General features: G+C 43.2%; 1 protein-coding gene across 1 annotated transcript in view; it reads right to left on the reverse strand.

Moving 5' to 3' along the window:
* Positions 1 to 3,719: 3,719 nt before the first annotated feature.
* The window catches only part of LOC308099695 (inositol 1,4,5-trisphosphate-gated calcium channel ITPR2-like), an 84,933-nt gene continuing 67,756 nt past the window's right edge, over positions 3,720 to 20,896 (reverse strand). The window contains exons 46-55 of the mRNA XM_080448428.1: positions 14,549 to 14,674; positions 13,966 to 14,147; positions 13,352 to 13,516; positions 11,399 to 11,582; positions 10,741 to 10,806; positions 7,840 to 7,961; positions 7,247 to 7,421; positions 6,502 to 6,662; positions 5,666 to 5,821; positions 3,720 to 4,178 (exon numbers count right to left, since the gene is read on the reverse strand). Of these exons, the coding sequence (XP_080304554.1) occupies positions 3,996 to 4,178; positions 5,666 to 5,821; positions 6,502 to 6,662; positions 7,247 to 7,421; positions 7,840 to 7,961; positions 10,741 to 10,806; positions 11,399 to 11,582; positions 13,352 to 13,516; positions 13,966 to 14,147; positions 14,549 to 14,674 (1,520 nt within the window). The 3' untranslated portion in view covers positions 3,720 to 3,995. The remainder of the gene's footprint in view (positions 4,179 to 5,665; positions 5,822 to 6,501; positions 6,663 to 7,246; positions 7,422 to 7,839; positions 7,962 to 10,740; positions 10,807 to 11,398; positions 11,583 to 13,351; positions 13,517 to 13,965; positions 14,148 to 14,548; positions 14,675 to 20,896) is intronic.

Here is a 20,896-nt window from a genome sequence, read left to right on the forward strand (position 1 = left end):
GAAGTATACGTAAAATAATGCTAAATAGCTGACAACGGCATTGTTATAGCAATGCTGTTGTCAGCTATTTAGCATTATTTTACTACAAGATATTTGTTTATTAGGCTAGCGCTACCCAACGCAGCGTATTGGCGGCCCCTCATGGTCAAACCAGCACAGGATAAAAATATACATTTCCGTTCAAATATATGGGTTGCTAATTTTTTTTTCAAAAACAAACATCAATTGTTACAGGTATAATGCATAGTTTTCTATGCATTTCGGGTTTTTTGGGGGGTTTGACCCCCATTTTTTTCCGGCCGCGCCGCTTTGCCGCGCGCCCAGGGTAGGTGTCCCTTATTTCAATCTCTGGGAGTTGGCAACCCTAACCTTGCCATACCTTAGCTTTTGCTGAACTGATGCCACTGGACATACACACAAAATAAACAGGTACAGTGAAAAGAATATGATGTCAAAATGTACATTTCTTATAACAATAACAATGCGTAGTGTTACAAAATTACAAAATCGAAAAATCCAAAATAGGACCGTCATTTTTAGCTTGCGGCCCGTTGGACTTTTGGTATTTTGCTGAGTGGCCCCTGAGCCATCTTAAGTTGAGTAGCCCTGCTAGAGTAAACCTTTCAAAAGTATATTCCTAACATTTTACTAACACATGAATAAATAATGCCTATTCCACCTCCGATCAAGGTAAAATAAAGAAAAATATTTTTTTTAAATCGTTTTATTAAAGCAGGCAAACTTAAAGGGTTAGTTCAGATTTTTGGACTTAAAGTTGTAGGAAATACTTGCCATAAATGTAATGGTTGCAAAGGTATTAATTGATTGCCCGAGTCCCGTGGTCAGAGTTCTGGTCCGGTTCTGGTCCGGTTCTGATGAATATGAAGTAGTTCCATGATTTGGTGGGGGCCGCTCATTATAAACAAATTAATCAAAAAAACTAGTGTCATTTGTATTGTTGACCTATTTATACCATATAGTGCAGGTTTCGTTCAAGTTCAACCCCTCTGTCACATGGTACTATTTTTTGTGTCCAGAATCACTGCGATCACTCTCCCACAAAAAATATGAAAAATAGTACCATGTGACAGTGGGGTCGAAGTTGAACGAAACCTGCACTATATGGTAGAAATAGGTCAACAATTGATCATCAAAAAATTTATCAAAAAAACGACAGTTTTTTTAATACATTTATTTTTAATGAGCGGCCCCCACCATATCACAGAACTACTTAATATTCATCAGAACCGGACCAGAACCGGACCAGAACTCTGACCACGGGACTCTGGCAATCAATTAATACCTTTGCAACCACTACATTTATGGCAAGTATTTCCTCCAGCTTTAAGTCCAAAAAGTAACCCTTTAATGAATGGAAATGTCGCATAAGCACTATATAAAAGCTCAATTTCAATCACAAAGGAAAAATATGAAAACAATCAATTCTAATCCAATCACATACTGTCATCTTGACATCATTTTAGAAGAAATAAAGACTGCCTGGCCAGTCTTTTCAACATTCCTGACTCAGTCGAAAAAATACAGTAAAAAAGTCTCTTAGCAGAGAGTGGCAGTGGACTACCGGACCGGTATGTCACCTCCTTTGTGCAGGATCCATGCACACAAAGAACAGTTTTTATTTAAAAAAAAGGCAACATGTGTGTGAAAGACAAGGCACTTTTTGAAAATATCAGTGGTCAATGATTCCTTATAACGTAATGATCTGTGATAATGGCTTTGTGGGTCAATTTCTGGGTACATGCCCTGTGCGTGTGTGCGTGCGTGTGCGTTGCTATTCTGCACTTGCTATTCTTCCATGCTGGCATCACTCAGGGGCAGAGGTGGAGCTAGCTTTCAACTAGGTCGGTGGCTTAGCCCCAGGGCCTAGGAGGGGTCAGAATCATGTTTTTTTTCCCACACTTAATTCACACTTAGTTAGTTGATATACAAACACTTAGAGTCTAATCAGCAGCTTGTTGATGTCACTGTTCAGAGTATGATGCAGAAGCCATGAATCTCCAATGACATAATAAACTAAAAAGTATAAAGAAGTTTCTGACAACATTTCTCTTATCTTCTAACCAATCAACCACTTCAACTACAACTCTCCTCCTGTCCTCATCAGTCCTCACACAGTTCTCCCCTCTCACCAAATATGTAAAAACCTACAGAAATACTGTATAGGCTCTCTGGGGTGCCTCAAGCAGTATTATCAAGCCCTGAAGTCCCTGAAGAAGCATATAATCCCATGGGAGATTCAGGTGTCACAGCAGGAACAGCAGGAACAGCAGGAATAATAAAAGACAGGACAGTAGTTTGGCTAAAGCTAAGAGAATATGTCAAGTCAATGTAAGAGTTTTAACAGATTCTCATAGCCTACCTGAAACCATATAACACACACCATACAAACACAACAGGTCTACACATGCATTACTCGGTAACATGGGTGTAGGTACCAAGTCCTCTTTATACCATAATCACAAGGAAATTCAATACTTCAACCATACACTACTAGATCATGTGTTGTGTATGTTTTGCAATTTGAAATTGGCAATTGTTTCCAATATGTGAAAACGTTAATAATAAAAGTATGCTTTGGAAAATGGTATGAAATAATGTTAAGTATACATGATTTGAATCCTACAAAATGTACCCTTCAATCATAATGCCATGTATACTTTATACAGTATATATATACCTTATTTCAGACCATACCTTATTTCAGACCATTTTCCAAAGCATGCAGGCTTATGGGATACAGGATATGTGGACACTAGGGACATCTGGGCACCTCGATGTAAAATGTGCTATTTTATCCAAATTGTTAAAACATTTAATATCATCATTAATTTTATCCTTCAACTTGTTGTTTATGCCCCAAAATGACTGGATATACATGTTTTGAAGCAATTTGTAGCAATTGTAGAAATATTAGACCTTAATTGCTAAACTTCCTTTGGTAAGCACAAATGTTTGGGGCACACAATTGGCAGGTGGTGTGATTCATTAACCCGCACTAATCACAACGCACCTGTCAATTGTGTGCCCCATTCGTTTGTGCTTCCCTGTCAATTTGTGATGACGTTTGTGGTGATCAAAGGAAGTTTTGATAAATTCGGTCCTTCACTCAAGTCGGGCCCCTTGCCCGTACAGAATGTTGTCCGTGTGCAGCTTGTTGAAAAGTGGTGTAAGATCACAGACATTCTAGGGCTAGTTCTAATCATGTATAACTTACCATTTTTCAAATTTCATTTTCTTTTTTTTAACATATAAATATTTTTTAACAAAATAGCCAATTTTACATTGAGGTGCCCAGATGTCCATAGTGCCCACCTATCATGTTACCTTCTCATGTGCCCACTCCTCTGGTTAAACAGTAGTTTAACTAGTCATATTTGCATAGCCCTAAGAAAAAGTGGGTTTTAAAAACTAAATAAACATGCTTATTTCACATACCATGTTAGCCTCTGTGGTCACTTGGCAAACAAGAAACTGTGTGCCCCCTTGCTTCTGCTTCTCACTTTTCTTGTGATCCATGTTGTTTACAATTACATCATAGATTAGACTGTAAAAACTGTCACACTTTCTTTCTAGCCACCCTTGTATTTTCCCCAGTTCTATTAATATATTCTTCTGACATCTCTTTTGTTTTTCCTTTAGACATGACACTTCTGTTCTGAGCAATAGTGCTGGCTACCTTAATCCATGCTTGTTTGTGTTTGTGGGGACGCAGCCAAATATCCTATAGACAGGAAGGGCTGTCATATCTTAGCAACGCTGAAAGCGATTTCTCATTGGTCGTGTCATGAGTAATTGAGCCAATGAGCTGGATGCAATAAGCTGACGGCACCAGATCCACATGCAGACTCTCACACAGTAAACACAGTAATGAGAGAGAGAGACAGGAATGGGAGCAGCCGAGTAGGACAGCAAAATGACCATTCATTTCTCAAATAAAACCGCCCTGTCATTCATATTATAAAAAAGAAATTAAATCATTTTTTTTGATCGGTGGCTTTGGAGAAAACATTGGTGGCTATAGCCACCAAAGCCCCCGCGTAGCTCCTCCCCTGCTCAGGGGTCTGCTCCCCTGGGTCCTCAGGGGTCTTAGTGGTGATGTTGGCCTGACGTTGCCTCAGGAAACCAAGCCTCTCTTTGTTGTTCCTCAGCTCTGTCACCTGTGGAGAGAACGATGTGTGTGAGAGAGAGAGACAACACACCTGAGGCAGCTTCTACAAAATAATGCCTACTAAATCAGTAGTTCTCAAACGTTTCAGTGACATGGACCCCCAAATTGATATATTTGGCCGCGGGACACCATCTAGTGCCAGGAACCCCCCAGAAGAAAAGTTTTGTGTTAAAAAATATAGTTTTTATTAAGGATTTTCAAGACACACTTCAAAATGTTTAAAACATGTTCAAAGATAGCAGATGTACAAGCTCATAGCGCGGCATGAAGTGACGCAGTGTGAGCTTGTTTATCTGCTCAAATCTAAAATCTAAAATGACACAGATGCTTTCCCGGTTTTAATGGGTTATTGGACCCAGCAGTACAAGTCGTTCATAATAGTTTTGTTGAAAAGATTTTCTTCTGTCTGTAACTTTTTCTGCATGGATAAGTGCTGTAATTAAGCAATAACACATGAGTATATCATAATTATATCACAGCAATGGGTGCTGTTGGCATGACATGAATGGAGTACCTTTACAACCCATAACCATGGTATAAATATAATATTCTTTATTTTCCCTGGATGAGGGGAGTGATTAAACAACAGAAGAATGATAAGCCATGTCATTGCTAGGGCTGATAACACTTACATATAAGCCCACGGGATGATATGGCAGTATATAGATTGTCGTAGCAGAGACAGAGAAAGCAGAAGAAGCAGAGACAAATACAATAAAAAGAATACATACATTATTTTATAATTTTATCCCTCGATTTTGTAACCCTTTTTTCACCCGGTGCCAATTTCCTAAGTGATCCTGGGCACTACACTCCCCCCACCAGCCTAGGGAGGCCAGGGCCGAGCTCATGCCTCCTTCAATGCATGAGAGCCAACTGACCTTCTTGTCACCCGACAGGGGGGAGTTTCCCTGGTTGGACGTAGCGCGTGGAAGGAACACGTTATTCCAACAAGTTCCCTTCCATCAGGCGCCCCGGCTGACCAGGGGGAGGCAGTATAGTGACCAGGATTACTACATGTTTTTGTGAGGGTATTAACTACCCTAGGAGACACGGGGAGAACATGCAAACTCCACACAGAGTAGGCCCTTTCGCCAACCCCACCTAGGGTATGGGCGCTGATGACGCGGAGGAGAAGACACGCCCCCAGCGCCCCCGGCGGGAATCGAAACCAGGACCTTCTAGCTGTGAGGCGACAGCGCTACCGACTGCGCCACCCCCTTAGAATACATACATTCATGCAATTTCAACGTAGACGAGTAAAATAGCATAGAACAACATGGTACTGTAAAACCAACCTGTTACAACTCAACTGATTGATAGTTATAATTAGTCCAGCTGCTATTCAGCCAGATCTTTATAGAGGACTTGAAGTACGAGTTTTATTCCATTATTTGACATGAAAAGGTTTGAGAACCACTGACTTATAACACTAAACTAGTGTTGATCAAATATATTGATGAAGCAGGACGTCACCTGGTCCTTCAGCTCAGCCAGCTGGTCAGACATCTGGGCCACCAGAGCGGTGTTGCTGTCCAGTTTCTCCTGCAGAGAGCGCATGCCGTTCTGCTGGCCGCTATCTTCGCTGACAGACATGGCTCTCATGCGGGGGAACCAGTCCAAGTTCTTCTCCTGGGAGAGGAGGGAACACAGGGAGAGACCAGGATGAGAGAAAGACAAATACAGCTCAAAGGAGTAGTTCACCCCAAAATGACTCTTTTTTTCCTATCAATTACACACCCCATGAAGCCTAGAATTCATGGAGATTTTATTTTAATTTTTTTCGCATCAATAATTTGATGACCCACGGAGTCTCCTACAGACCGATGACAAAAACAAAGAAATCTCCATGAATTCAAGGCGTCATTCCATGGGGTGTGTAATTGATAGAAAATAAGTCCATTTTGGGGTGAACTACTCCTTTAATGGAGGTGGAGGCAGTGAGATGGAATAGAGATGGTGGGGGAAATGTGGCAGTTCCATAATAAATATTTAACTATTTCACAGTAAAGGATGAAACCATAATGCTGATGAAAAACATTCTTGATGTTCTGATATTAGCTTCTTCTCAATCCATTTCCAAATGCCAATAATTACATACATAGGCCCATGATAATCTAGAGTTATATATCAGATATGTAAAATGTAATGGACAATAAGGTTTATCCATAGATAATACAAACAAACATCCAGCGTTCCCAGTCCACCTGCTTCTTCTAGGTTTAATTCATCTTTTCTTACTGATTCTAATGTTTCTTGTCCCTCCACAGGAATCCTGTGAGCAACCGGTCTGGGCATTGATATGAACAAACCTTAATCATGTGGGCCACGTAGCTCTCAGGGCCGGTGTACTCGGTGGGGTCCTTCTCCTTCACCAGGACCAGGAAGTGAAGATAGTGCCACATGTTGTGTTCCAACCTGATATGCTCCTCAAACGACACCGTCCTCGGGCCAAACTTGTCTCTTTCCAGCCCTGTGATGACATTATAGCACAGTGGTTCTCAACACTTTTCAGGCCGTGACCCCCCCCCAAAAATACATATTTGAACTGGGGACCCTCCTGACAAGCGCTTGGAATGTAGGAGTTGAGGCGTTACATTTAGTTTGACTCGGTTCCACAGATAAATATTGTGAAAATAGCCGATCTACAAGCTCACTCGCGTTGTGAGCTTGTAGATTTTTTGAGCTATTTTCATTTTTTTTGCCTCTTTCTTATATTATTTGACAATTTGGCCAATGTTTGACCAGTTTTTACAGTGTAGTTTGTTGATTACTTTTGATGCAGTAATGGTCTTTTTCTTTTTCCCCCTCTTTTTTTGAGGTATTAAGAAGGTCTTAAAAGTCCTTAAATTGTCACTTCACTGTCATCTGGGGACCCCCCCAAAATCACATGGGGACCCCCCTGGGGTCCCGTCTGCTAATAATTAGCAGGTTCACAGTTTATGTGACTCTGGTTATGTAAAAAAAGAAAATGGTTGCACTTCATGTACAGTAGTTTGTGTGTTTCATAATACTGTATGAATAATAATATTGTGTGAAGTCCAGCTGAACACACACCGCAGATGAAGCAGGTGTTTTTCAGGATTTCTTTCTTCATCTGGATCTCGCTCCTGAGGATCCGCATGTCAGCGAAGGCGTCGAGGATCACACCGGGGACGAGGTTGAGAACGATGATGATCACAACGAAGTAGAACAGAAGGTCATACACCACCCGGGCAGCAAACAGAGGCTCCTGGTAGGTTGGATGTAGAAAAAATCACAGCACTCACAACTATAAACTACAGGTTCTGCACACTCGAATCAATGCAAGTTCCTTTAAATAAAGCTAAACCTTCGGTCAGGCGACCTTCATCAGGGCAAAGCACCGTTATTTTGCCCTGATGAAGGTGTAGATCCTAGTCTAGTATCCTGGTCTAGATTCTACTACTGTAAAGCACTTTAATTTGTAACTAGTTTTTTAAAGGTGCTACACAAATAAAGTTATTATTATTATTATTACTACTACTAATAGAAGTAGTAGTACTTGCATATAATGCTACTGGACATGGACATAATACACAATCACCAGATGTGCAGACACTATGCAGGTGACATTCCCATGTAAACAGATGTTTTGATGGCGTCGTTCAGACAGGGTGTGGGCTCCTGACCTCTTTAGAGGGTCTTCTGAGAACGTCCCCCACTCCTCCTCCATTCCTCAGTCCCTGGTTCAACACCGTGATGATGCACATGAGCAGCGTGTCACACACCCTCTCTGTCCCCTCATCCTCGCCTATCACAGGACACACACATTATTATTTATTACATTTCTGTGTTGTCACTGCTGTTGTATACTGACTCACCTGCCAGTGAGGAGCCCCCACCGGGAGGACCCGCCCAACACTCCCAACACTCCCTGCTGACAGGTGCCGCCCCACCCTCCCCACCCGGCTCCTCTTCCCCCGAACACAGGCCAATTGTGTTGGTGTACAAAGTCGGACGCACCACGGTGGAGTCGAACCCATGACCTCTGCGGTAATAACAGGTTTAATATACTGTTTTTGTCAAAGTGGGACAAAACCTTTGGTGCGCAGAGGGTTGGAGTGACACGCCCACAAGCAGCAAACAGGCATGTTGCTCAGGGTGCTGAAACAGTGGCTTCAGGGTGGGAAGGGTGATCTCTGTCGCTGCACTATCAACTCCTACAGGTTGGTTTGGGTTTCCTGTTCATCTGGAGGGGAACTGGGAGGGATTGAGTGTTCCTTTGCATGCAATACAGCAGGGTTCTCAAACTTTTTAATGCCACGGCCCCATTTTATGGGGGATTTTTTTGGGCGACCCCAACACGCTTTATTTATAAAGCAATTTCAAAGTGGCAATAAAGAATACCGTAAAATAAAAGTTCAAGTCGGACTTGAAAAAAGAAAAAAAAAAAAAAATAGTGATTCCTGCAGATTTCTAGGCCTATCCTATCAATGAAATGAATTAATAAATAATATTGTAGCACGGCCGAAAAATACTTCATGTTATGTCACGTCATGACTCGCTCCTCACGTGAGCCATTTTTTGGCAGAGCCTGGTCTGCTGAGCTGGAGATTGGGGTTTGATTCCAGCTCGGAGCAGTAAAACGCTACAATATCAATAAAAGCGGGAAACGGAAGTGTTTCTGAACACACATTTGTAAACTGAAGCATAAAGGTCTTAACAGACGGGGAGCGGTGGACGCGGGCTTTACCGCTCGGATGAGCAGGGATCGCGCCGCAATCATTGTTGTTTTGTCCTCCTGCACGGTGCGGGGAAAAGAAAAGCTCACCACAATCCAGCTCTTGACTCTTCTCTACGCGTCCCAAATAATCGTCCGCCTCTTATTGAAAATGATTTACATAGGCGCGTCGGCGCGTTTTTTTTTTTTTTAATGTTTTATTTTGGGTTTTATGACCTCAATTACACCCAAAACATCTGAACTTTGAACATTCAGTGGATTTTTTGTGGTCTGGTTTTCTGAATAATTAGGCTGAAAATTAATCTGAGCTTGGCCCTTGGGCAGTGAAGTCACAGGCCATTAATCCCGCCCACTCTCCTCCTCGCCCCTCCCATCCCCTATCCTTTCCTTTGGGGGGGGGCGGAGCAGAGGCGATGATTGACAGGCAAAATCCCTCAACAGTGACACCCGCAGGCAAAGATTTCTTTTTTCATTGCAGTTGAAAAGGCTTTAGAAATGTGAGAGAAAAACACCTGCAATGGCTAACTGGAGGGATTTTTTTTGTTAAAACTTTTTATATACGTTTGAAGGACCATGACAATAACTTTTAATGTGTGGTAAAACTGAATGTCATGAAACCTTTAAGAATCACTGGAGTTTCTTAATCCAGCTCTCGAATTTATCCCCCTGAACTTGAGTTTTTCTCCATCGCGGGGGCAGCAGTAGGCTGCTGATCTAGTTGTCTGTGAGCAGCAGGACCTCCCCGCACGGAATGTCACTTCACGATTCGTATTGAATGCGGTTTGTTGACTAAAATGCAGATTCGGGGGCTTGTTTTCTTTGCTGGCACAACAGATAGTTACACAGGGACCCCTCCAGCGCCAATTTACCGGTGATAATTTAATTCAGAGAGGGTGCAAATGGAACCAAATGGACCCGTAAGCGTACATTTATTTCCATGCATTACACCCAAAACAGTTCTTTAAAGAACCCGAACATAATTCTTGCTAAATAACTAGGCTATATAGTTCTTGTATGTCTCTGCAGGGGCTTGTGTGTTACTTTATAAAAAAAGAAAAAAGGCACAGTGGTAAAGTCACTGCCCACCACCACAGAGGTTGTGGGTTCGAATCCACCGTGGTGCAACCGGCTTTGTCGAGCGTCTACACGAACACAATTGGCCCGTGTTCGGAGGAGGGAAGCCGGGCATTGCACGTACTCCTACGGGCTGGGGCGGCACCTGTCAGCGGGGAGTGTTGGGGCGGGAGGAGTAGGACGAAGGCTCTACGTCCTCCTGGTGGGGGCTCCTCACTGGTGTAACGCCCGGAGATTCGAACCCGGGTCTCCCGCGTGGAAAACCAACATCTTAACCACTAAGCCAAAGGGATGTCCCTATCGCCCGGGGGAGATATTAGACTTTCAAGCCATCAGGCTGAGGTAGTGAACCACTCTGTTACACTGGCAGGTGTGTCAGTAGGATACGACAACAGTGACAACACAGAAATGTGTATGGGGAGGAATGAATTGGCATAACGACTAAATTGGGGAGAAAAAGGGGTAAAAAAGAATTGGCTACTCCAAATAAAAAAATAAAAAAGAACAGTTGCCAAAGCGCGATCCCAGCAGCACCTTCCTGCGACCCCACTTTGGGTTTGCGATCCATAGTTTGAGAACCGCTGCATTAGAACCGCTGCATTCCAAAAAGAAGCAGCAAGTAAGTACTCCATGGAATGACACATGGCTGTCTGTCTACACCCTCCCACATGACCAAGCAACAGGGACTATACGGGAGGGGCAGCACTATAGGAATTGACATAATAAATACATTGGGGGGAAAGTGAACTCTGTGTTGTTCTCAGTCAACAATTACCAGCAGCAGAGCTGGACGAGGGATCAGGGCAGCTGTCTCTCGGACACGCCTGACAAACCACTTGACCTGGAATGAGAAGAAACCACATGAGTTTATTAACCACTTAGCTGATCCACAAGCTCACACAACACATTGTGAGCTTGTAGATCGGCTATTTTCAGCAAAGAGATTTGGTGTAGAGGGAAATATTAAAGGACCAAGTATAGAGCCCTGTTGGACTCCAGTCCCTAAGTACATACATAGGGTTGAAGGAGTGCTTCACTCCCAAAATGCCGTTCTTTCTAAGACACAGAGACGCCATTATAACAAAGGACAGCAACATACTTAATTTCTTGCAAATGTGATCAATATGACTTAGATGTACCAACTCTTGGCTGATTGGTTGATCTATTGTTTTTTTTATTGCTTGCTTGATTGATTGATTCATTTGTTGCCATGAGGAAGAAGCGACACCAATCAATAACCCACAAATGACCTTTGAACTTTTTACCCAAAGGTTAAGCATCTCTCTCTCTCTCACACACACACACACACACACACACACACACACACACACACACACACACACGCACGCACGCACGCACGCACGCACGCACACACACACACACACACACACACACACACACACACACACACACACACACACACAGTTAGTCACCTGGTACAGGAAGTGGCTCCACCTCCAAACGGAAGTCATCCTTGAGGAAGAGGAAGCCCACGATGGAGAAGACATATATGAGGAAAATGGCCAGCATGGTTGCCATGACGATAAAATGACTGTTCCTCATCATACTCTTTTTAACGTCCAGCAGTTTCTCCTCTCTGATCACCGGGTCCAACAGCTGAGGAGACGCAATCACATTGGAAACACAATTACATGGGAAAAACACAATTATATGCAACACGATCACATTGGAAACACAATCACATGGGAAACCCAGTTACATGCAACACAATCACATGGGAAACACAAGTACATGCAACACAATCACATGGGAAACACAATTACATGGGAAACACAATTACATGCAACACAATCACATGGGAAACACAATTACATGGGAAACACGATTACATGCAACACAATCACATGGGAAACACAATTACATGGGAAAACAATTAAATGGGAAACACAATTACATGGGAAACACAATTACATGCAACACAATCACATGGGAAACACAATTCCAGACGATACGAGAGGAACAATGCTGGGACCAGGAAATGCATGTGATGCAGCGTGCTGCAGACGGAGTCGGCTGGTCAGACCCTGTGAGAAAGGTGAAACCACGCCTCATCGATAAAAAAACATATCGTTGCTGTCGGGCAGAAACCTCTTATCCCCATATTTTACAGTAACGCCCTACTTGATCATACTACAGCGTCACACAAAAACATCAAAAGTAGGAGATCCACAAGCTTGAAGCTTGTGGATCTGCTACTAGGCGAAGGTTTAAGAACCACTGATATTTAGCAACATAAGTAAAAAAAAATAAAAATAAAAGGATTAGAAGACATTTGTAGAATTCCCAGAAGCAATAAGATTTGAGTTACAAATGTTCGCTTAAAAAAATATATATATTGAAAGATTTTCGCGATTTTTCTTAAATAGCAGATCTACAAGCTCATAGCGCGGCTATGAGCTTGTATATCTGCTACAGTATGTTTTAATAGCCAAAGGTATCTAAAAATGACACACAGATGCGTTCCCGGTCTTAATGGGTTAATATAAAGCCTCCCAAATGCGTACTCCCTACGAGAACGGGACACCCATGGGAGACCCAGAGTGAAAAAAGACAAAAGCAATTTCTTTATCATGTCAATAGATAGGCATAAAGAAACTGCTTCACTTGAACAATGTTGTTGTGATTAGAGATTCAATAGGGTATGTTTTATATACACAGATTCCACGATGGTCGGAACGGCTCTCCACTCTCCTCTGTCCCCAGAACTACTGGAAGTGGAACAGATGGTTAAATTAATACCCCGACGCACTGTGAGGAATCTGTGACGGAGGTATATGGAGGTTTTCCCTTTCTAGCGATAGGTTGTGTTTATGAATGGTCAGTTTTCAGAGGTGTTTGTTCCTCCTGGAAGTTGGCTTGTGTCTCTTCTAAACTACCTCCGTTTTCCCTGGCTTCACTGCCGACAGAATGAACTAGAAGCTGGGCTGAATGAATGAGGAAACAATGCGGAACTTCGAAACGAGTTCGGGATCTCACAACATCTCTGCAGCACCAAACAGCTGACATTAGGACGGGTACCGCCCACCTGAACCTCTGAATGACGTCATATTGTAGTCTGGGCCGAACCAAATTTATTTCGGCACTAAAAGTGGAGTAGGCAAAACGCGTCGCATCACGACACGTGAGCTTGTAGATCTGCTCATTTCAAATATTTTAGTACTTTTACTTTTGGTACTTTAAGTATATGTTTATGCCAATACTTACTGGACTTTTACTTGTAACAAGAGTATTTCTATATTGCAGTATTGGTACTTTTACTTAAGTAAAGAATTTGAGTACTTTTTCCACCACTGTACGTCAGTGAAAAAAGGTAGTAATCATTTTTCGTCACAGTTTTAGTCGACAAAATGAACAGTGTGTCTCACCAAGAAGCAGTAGAAGAACTCATGCACACAGAGACCCAGCACACAGATGACAGCATAGGTCAGATGGTAGATGAAGAGCGTGTCCAGAAGCACCTCCTTGTAGCCCCGGGTGAACGTTACCTGGTTGTCCACGAAGCTCAGCACAAACACCAGCTTGTTAAACAGCTGAAAGGGAAGGACACGGCAAAGCAGTGCTATCTCAGAAACATGTAAAAATGAACTGCATTTTATTACCAATTAAAGGTAGGGTAAGTGATTTTCTTTCGTTAAAATTAGTGTTAAATAGCTCATTGCTATCGTGATTATATCGTATATTGCTATCGTATATAGAGCGTTTGTTCAGTAACAGGAGTCTCCATGTCTCTCCAGCTCTTTATTAAATCGAAAATGCATTTTCAGGTGTGGATACCAATTTTATCCAATCAGGATAGAGAACTCAGACAGGATTCACATTAAAGTGCAATTGGAAGTGACGACAAAAAGAAGTGAGCTGACAAAATTGGAACTGGAACACTATAAAAAATGAAGCTGATGAATGGGTACTCTCTCCTGATTGGCTGAAATTGCAACCCACCTGAAAATGTAAACACTTGGTCAGATGTCACATGACTTACATTGATGGCTCCCATCAGCATCATAGCAGGACGGAGGCCCACAGTGTAGATGACACACAGCGTGGCAGACACCAGCAACAACATGAGCACACACTTAAGCCTGGGCTTGAGGAGGAGATGAAGCAAGGACAACACCCCAACGGCCACCCACAGCACCACGTTCCACAGTGGGGGCAAGGTACCTGGGAATGGGAACAGAACGTTTTGAAATTACTTTAACCCATTAAGACCGGGAAGTTCCAGGGGGTCCCCAGCAAAATGTGTTAATACATCACCAAAATCATTTTATCCCCTTTATCCATATTTTATACTGTATGTTGACTATAAAAAAATAGCAGATCTTCAAGCTCACGGCGCGCCACTTTGTGCCGCGCTGCGAGCTTGTACGTTTTTGAAAAATATCGAAAATGTTTGGAAAACTCATTTTGAATTTCTCTGAACACAAATCTTCTCTTCTGGGGGTCCCTGGCACAAAACATTTTCATATGGGGGGTCAAATGCATATCAATTTGTGGGTTCTTGGCATGAAAACGTTTGAGAACCACTGGTGTGATAAACGGCAATAAGAATCAGTATATCTCACCCAGGTCTCCAGCATCACCAAACGGGTAGAAAGCTGCCACGGTGATGTTGAGCAGGCAGGCCAGGTAGAAGGACACACTCTCCCACAGGAAGATGTGTCGTGAAAACCAGATGAGGGCTGTGTTCCCTTGTTTTCAACACATTAGAGGGATTTAGTAGAGGATAGACGGACACAATGCATGCACAGAAGTACAAACACACACACATATCGTTGCTGTCGGGCAGAAACCTCTTAGCTCCATATTCTAACTTTTTGTGTTTTTTCGTAAATTGACGCCCTACTTGATCGTACAACAGTGTCACACAAAAGTATCAAAAGTAGCAGATTGAGCTTGTAGATCTGCTAGACTGCTGCTTTTGCTACTTTTGAATTTGAATCCTGAAAAGTAACAATTTTTTAGGTTTCTACCCGACAGAGACGATATGCAAAAACACACATCAGAGTAAGCATTACAATTTATTGTGTTAAAGGGAACTGTAGAGACGAGACAAATCATTGCAATGCTGTGTGTGTTCAGTAACAGTCTCCCCGTCTCTCGCCATACATAAAATAATAATTGTGATGTTTTCTCTTCTAATTGGATGAGTTATGTGACCCAACTGAAACAAGAGTTACGCATGTAACTAAGGTTCTATGAATTCCGGATGACCACCAGAGGCGCCGTTTTCAACACCTGAATATCCATCGCTCGCACGTGCATAGGTAGAATTTTAATACCAACAAAGTCACTCGTGACCTCTGTGCACGCACGCCACCTATATATGTGTGGTGCACAAAGCGGCCATCCTCATCCTCGGGATTCTGAGTGACAGTCAACTCTGGCGGTCATCCGGAATTCATAAAACCTTAGTTACATGCGTAACTCTCATTCTATTTCATTCCTTCTGACCGCCAGAGGCAGTGTTTTCAACACCTGGATGACTAATACCAACATGGTCATGAGAAACCTGCCCTTACCGAACATCAGGTGCAGGTTAAAGAGGCCGACAACACCGCCATCGCCATGGGATGAGGGGCGGCCACATTCACCCAAGAGGGCAAACGTGCAGGAAGAAGCCCACGTTGCTGCAGCACATATGTCAACCAGTGGGACACCCTTCAATGCAATCAACCAGGGGGTGGAAACACCTCCTGGTTGAATGACATCTCACAGGAGGAACCGGCAAACCCTTGCGTTTGTAGGCCTGCAAAATGGCATCAACAGTCCAGTGGGAAAGTCGTTGCTTGGACAGAGCACACCCTTTCCTGTGCCCTCTATAACAGGGACTTCTGACTTCCGAAACACAGAACGGATGGGACACAACAACCCCACATCAGGATGCAATCCCTCCGCCCCTGGCTGAGGCGCATAAGCTGTCAATCCGACAGGCTGGTTGATATGGAAAGCTGAAAGTCTTTTAGGAAGAAAAGAGGGGTTGGGTCATAGTAACCCCAGACCCATCCGAAGTCCACCTCAAACAGTCCCTAGCGACAGAAGAGTTCCCCCACTAGCTTGGCAGATGTAATGGCGAGGAGAAAGGCGGTCTTAACTCTTTCATTGCCAAGGCTTTCCTTGCCAACAACGAGTTTGGACGAGTTTTTGTTTTCAGTGGTTTTCCACTAGATGGCGCTGTTACCTATCCTATCATTGATGCTTTCACTGCCTGATGACGACAGACCCCGAAATGACGTCATTTAAAAAAAAATTATGCTTGTTCACTTCCTGTTTATTTCCTGCAGTGAAACGGCCATATATCTGCTAGATCTCCGTTCCTCCTGCTTTACGGCAAAGCCTCATTGAAACGGCCATAGCTCTTGAATGGAGGTTCGCGACTTGAGATCAGCCTGCTCCAGCAGCTCGAACGGTGGAGAACTCAAGGCTTCTAGGACCATAGGCAAGGACACCCGAGTGGCATGCGGGGGGCGCAATCTAAGAGCCCCTTTCAGATAACGACTCACCAAAGGATGAGATCCTCCCACCTCCATCAGCACATGCCAAGCTGAAATGGCGGAAACAGACACCTTCATCGTAGAGGCTGAGAACCCCTTATCCAACAATGTCTGTAGATAGCAGAGCAGCATTGGCACCGAGCACATGACTGGATCCACATTTTGGCCCTCACACCAACTACAGAACAATCTCCATCTGTTAGCGTACTGCGCTCTAGTGGAGGGTGCACAATAGTGGGGCGGCGTGGCACGATATATCAGCCTAATCGTTCACTTTTGTGATTAAAGCGCCAAATTTGGCAGAAGTGTTCATCGATATATTGGGAACAAAACTGGATATTGGGACATCACAAATTCTCACCCTGGTGGGCGTGGCAGCCATTTTTCAAAATGGCCACCAGCGGTTGATCAAATCTTCCTAATTTTTGTCCTAGTAGGCCGAAATGTTGCTCAAGTATGTGAGTATGAAGGTGTGTGGGTGTGTTCATGTTAATTACCTAAAAGGGGGCGTTGCAATGGGAGTGGCCTAGATAACAGCAACATTTGGGAGAATTGTTCAAATGGTGACACAAGCGGGAAATTTGGTACAAATCATCTTTGGAGATCACGCTTTGATTTAGGAAACCGGGCATTATAAATCAAAGATGGCAGCCATTTTTTTTCAAGATGGCCACCAAATTATTTGAGGTCAATTACCAAATCACCTAATAGCACGACCATAGTATGTTTTTGAACATTTTCAAACAGGAGTTACCATTTACGGTGACGGTGCCAGCGTATGAGTAGCACATAGACTGTAAAAATGTATGGACAAAGTGACGCCATTGGTTTCTACAGACCGTAAATGAAGCCGATTGTTCAGGAATTTCAAATCCGCCATCTTTCTATATCGTGTCATATCGCGTCATATCCTGCACAACCGGAAAGAATGCTATTGGTTGGGTAGCTTGTCAATCAAATCATCCCGCCCCCCAGCATACCCTACTTTATCATCAATTTAAAAATAAATGGGACCATAATTTCCCAAAACGCATATCATGGTGATTGAAAGAAGACTTTAAACTAGCGACTGGAAGCATATAGTATTTATGACAATGTTTATTAAGGTAAGAAAATCAAGCCTAAAGTTCGTCAAAAACCCATCCACTTGAATGGAGAAAAAATCGTTCTGACATCAGCAGGGGTAAAACAGCGAACCTACTGGCCATTCATATGAACTTTTACTTCCTATATAGAGCGTCGCAGTTCCCGCCCACTTCCTGTTTTTTTTTGTGCCGGAAGAAAAAACTCAATGCATTTTTCCATTGACATTTCCAAAAATATTTATATCTATTAATTTAAGCCTCGAATCAAGCCATCACGAGATGACATGAATCATGACCATAAAACGTTTTTTTCTGTGATTTTTTTTTATTTTATATTTAATTATATGATATACTATATTTAATAAATACCCTTTGTTTTGCCGTTTTCAAAAAAAAAAAATCACAGAATCAAACGTTTATGGTCATGATTCATGTCATGTCATGATGGCTTGATTCGAGGCTTAAATTAATAGATATAAATATTTTTGGAAATGTCAATGGAAAAATGCATTGAGTTTTTTCTTCCGGCACCAAAAAAAACAGGAAGTGGGCGGGAACTGCGACGCTCTATAGACTATTTCAAAGCAGGAAGCCCCGCCCTTGGAGCCTGCAGTACTCAAGCACGGCTTTAGTACTGGGAGCTGGTGTTAGGTGTGAAGATGAAGATTGAACAATGCTGTGTGGAGCTCAGGGAGGAGATAAGAAAGGCAGCCAGAGAGAAAGTAGGGAGGAGTACAAAGAGATGAGGGGTAAGGCAGAGAGAAAGGTGAGGTGAGGGTTAAGGAAAATAGTATGAGTAGTTGTATGGAAGGTTGGGCACCAAGGAGGGAGAAAAGGACCTGCACCTTTTGGCACTGAGATGGGAAGGATGAGCAACAGGTTAAGGTGATAAAGGATGGATGGAAATGTTCTAGCAACCAAAGACAGTGTGTTGAGAAGATGGAAGGAGCACTTTGAGGAAACAGATGGAGGAAAGTGTCAGGAGTTATTTGTAACAGAAGTATACCAGTGAGAGGGAAGATGTATAAGACGGGAGGAGGACCAGCCATGATGCTGTACGGCTTGGAAACGGTGGCACTGACGAAAAGACAGGAGGTGGAGGTGGCAGAATTGAGGATGAGGAAGGAAGGACATCATCAGAAATGATTAAATTAGAGGATCAGCCCAGGTTACAAGGTTTGGGGATAAAGCGAGAGAGGCAAGGTTGAGATGGTTTGGACATGTGAAAAGGAGGGATGAGGGGTACATTGGGAAAAGGATGCTGAAGATTTAGCTGCCAGATAAGAGGAGAAGAGGAAGGCCAAAGCGGATGTTTAAGGATGCGGTGAGAGACGACATGCAGGTGGCTGGATTCACTGAGGAAGACACAGAACCAGATGGGATTTTGTTTTGTACAGGTTCATTCATGAGATTTTGTTTTGCTTTAATCCCTAAGTTTGACTGTGAGTACAGTTGTAGTGCGTGTTTCTGAAAAGTTTTAATTTAGATGGTTATAAATGGTAACTCCTGTTTGAAAATGTTCAAAAACATACTATGGGAGTGCTATTTGGTGATCTGGTGATTGACCTCAAATGATTATAGGCAAAGATTTGCAAAAATGCAAAAACTAATTTTGGCGGCCATCTTGAAAAAAGGCTGCCATATTTGATTTAAGAGTGGCCTGGTTTCCTAAATCGAAGCGTGATCTCCAAAGATGATTTGTACCAAATTTCCCGCTTGTATCACCATTTGAACAATTCTCCCATAGTATTGCTGTTATCTAGGCCACTCCCATTGCAACGCCCCCTTTTAGGCAATTAGCATGAACACACCCACACACCTTCATACTCACATAATTGAGCAACATTTCGGCCCCTAGGACAAAAATTAGGAAGATTTGATCAACCGCTGGTGGACATTTTGAAAAATGGCTGCCACGCCCACCAAGGTGAGAATTTGTGATGTCCCAATATCCAGTTTTGTTCCCAATATATCAATCAACACCTCTACCAAATTTGGCGCTTTAATCACAAAAGTGAACGATTGTCGTCCTACGCCGCCGCACTACAAGCGTTAAGCAAGGTCTGGACAACTGCCTGATCACAGGAATTCAGCAGTGAATTCAGGGGCCAAACATGAAGCTGAAGGCGATCTGACTGGGGATGCCAAATGCGCCCCCCTACTTGTGACAGGAGATCCTGCCTCGATGGGAGACGACAAGGTGCTCCGTTGAGAAGCCGTCGGATCATGGGAAACCAAATCCTCCCCCACCAGTATGGAGCCACCAGCAGCACTGTGGGGCCGCATGGCTATTCTGTGAAGCGTCAGCACGAGCAGTGGAAGTGGAGGGAATGCATATAAGAGGCAGTCTAGTGGCCATGGGTGAGCCAATGCGTCCTGTCCTGGTCACTAAGCTCGCTAAGGTTTGCGACCTAGCGGCAGCGACGGGTCGGCTCAGTCAACGACCTGTTACTCGACGGAGGTCGCTAAGGTCACGACTTCAACGGAGGTTGCAACCTAGGTCGCTAAAGTCCCGACGCACCTCGCGAGTCGTGACCCAGCATAGCTAGTCACGACTCAAGACGTCCAAGTCTCGACCTTAGCCGCCTAGGTCGCTAAAGTCGCGACCTCAGCGACCTTATAGTGACCTTAGGTCCCGACGCACGTCGCTTGCCAGCTAGGTCGCCAGCTAGACCAGTGTGCCAGGCTCCCGACCGACTATCTATCTATCTATCTATCTATCTATCTATCTATCTATCTATCTATCTATCTATCTATCTATCTATCTATCTATCTCAGTGTTTATCAACCTTTTTTGTGCCAAGGCACACTTGGCTTAGCCAAAAGATCCCAGGGCACACCTAGATATACGGTATATATATATATATACACACACACACACACACACACACACACACACACACACACACACACACACACACACACACACACACACACACACACACACACAGAGAGAGAGAGATTATTGGGCAGGTATAAAGAAACCTTGACCATTACAAATATATAAATCTTTGGCCGGCCTACAAATATATACACTTGGGTCACTTCAAGTTCTTCTTTGGTAAGTATATTTGGTACCCAATATACTTCTAATATCTGATAATAATATCTAATAATCTGATCCTGATAGCGTTATTGCGGACGCATGCGCTGTTGCCCACTACAGACGAACCCAAAACAGTCACCCCCGGGGAAATCCGGTGATATTCACCTGGTATTCCTAAACGTAACCTCGTTAAACTATGCCTAAACCTAACCTTATTCCTAAACGTAACCTCAGTAAAACTAATAATATGGCTAACCGTAAACTTATTTCTAACCTTATCCTCAGTAA

Source organism: Gymnoscopelus braueri, assembly GCF_963280865.1.
Source record: "Gymnoscopelus braueri genome assembly, chromosome: 13".
Classification (NCBI taxonomy): domain Eukaryota; kingdom Metazoa; phylum Chordata; class Actinopteri; order Myctophiformes; family Myctophidae; genus Gymnoscopelus; species Gymnoscopelus braueri.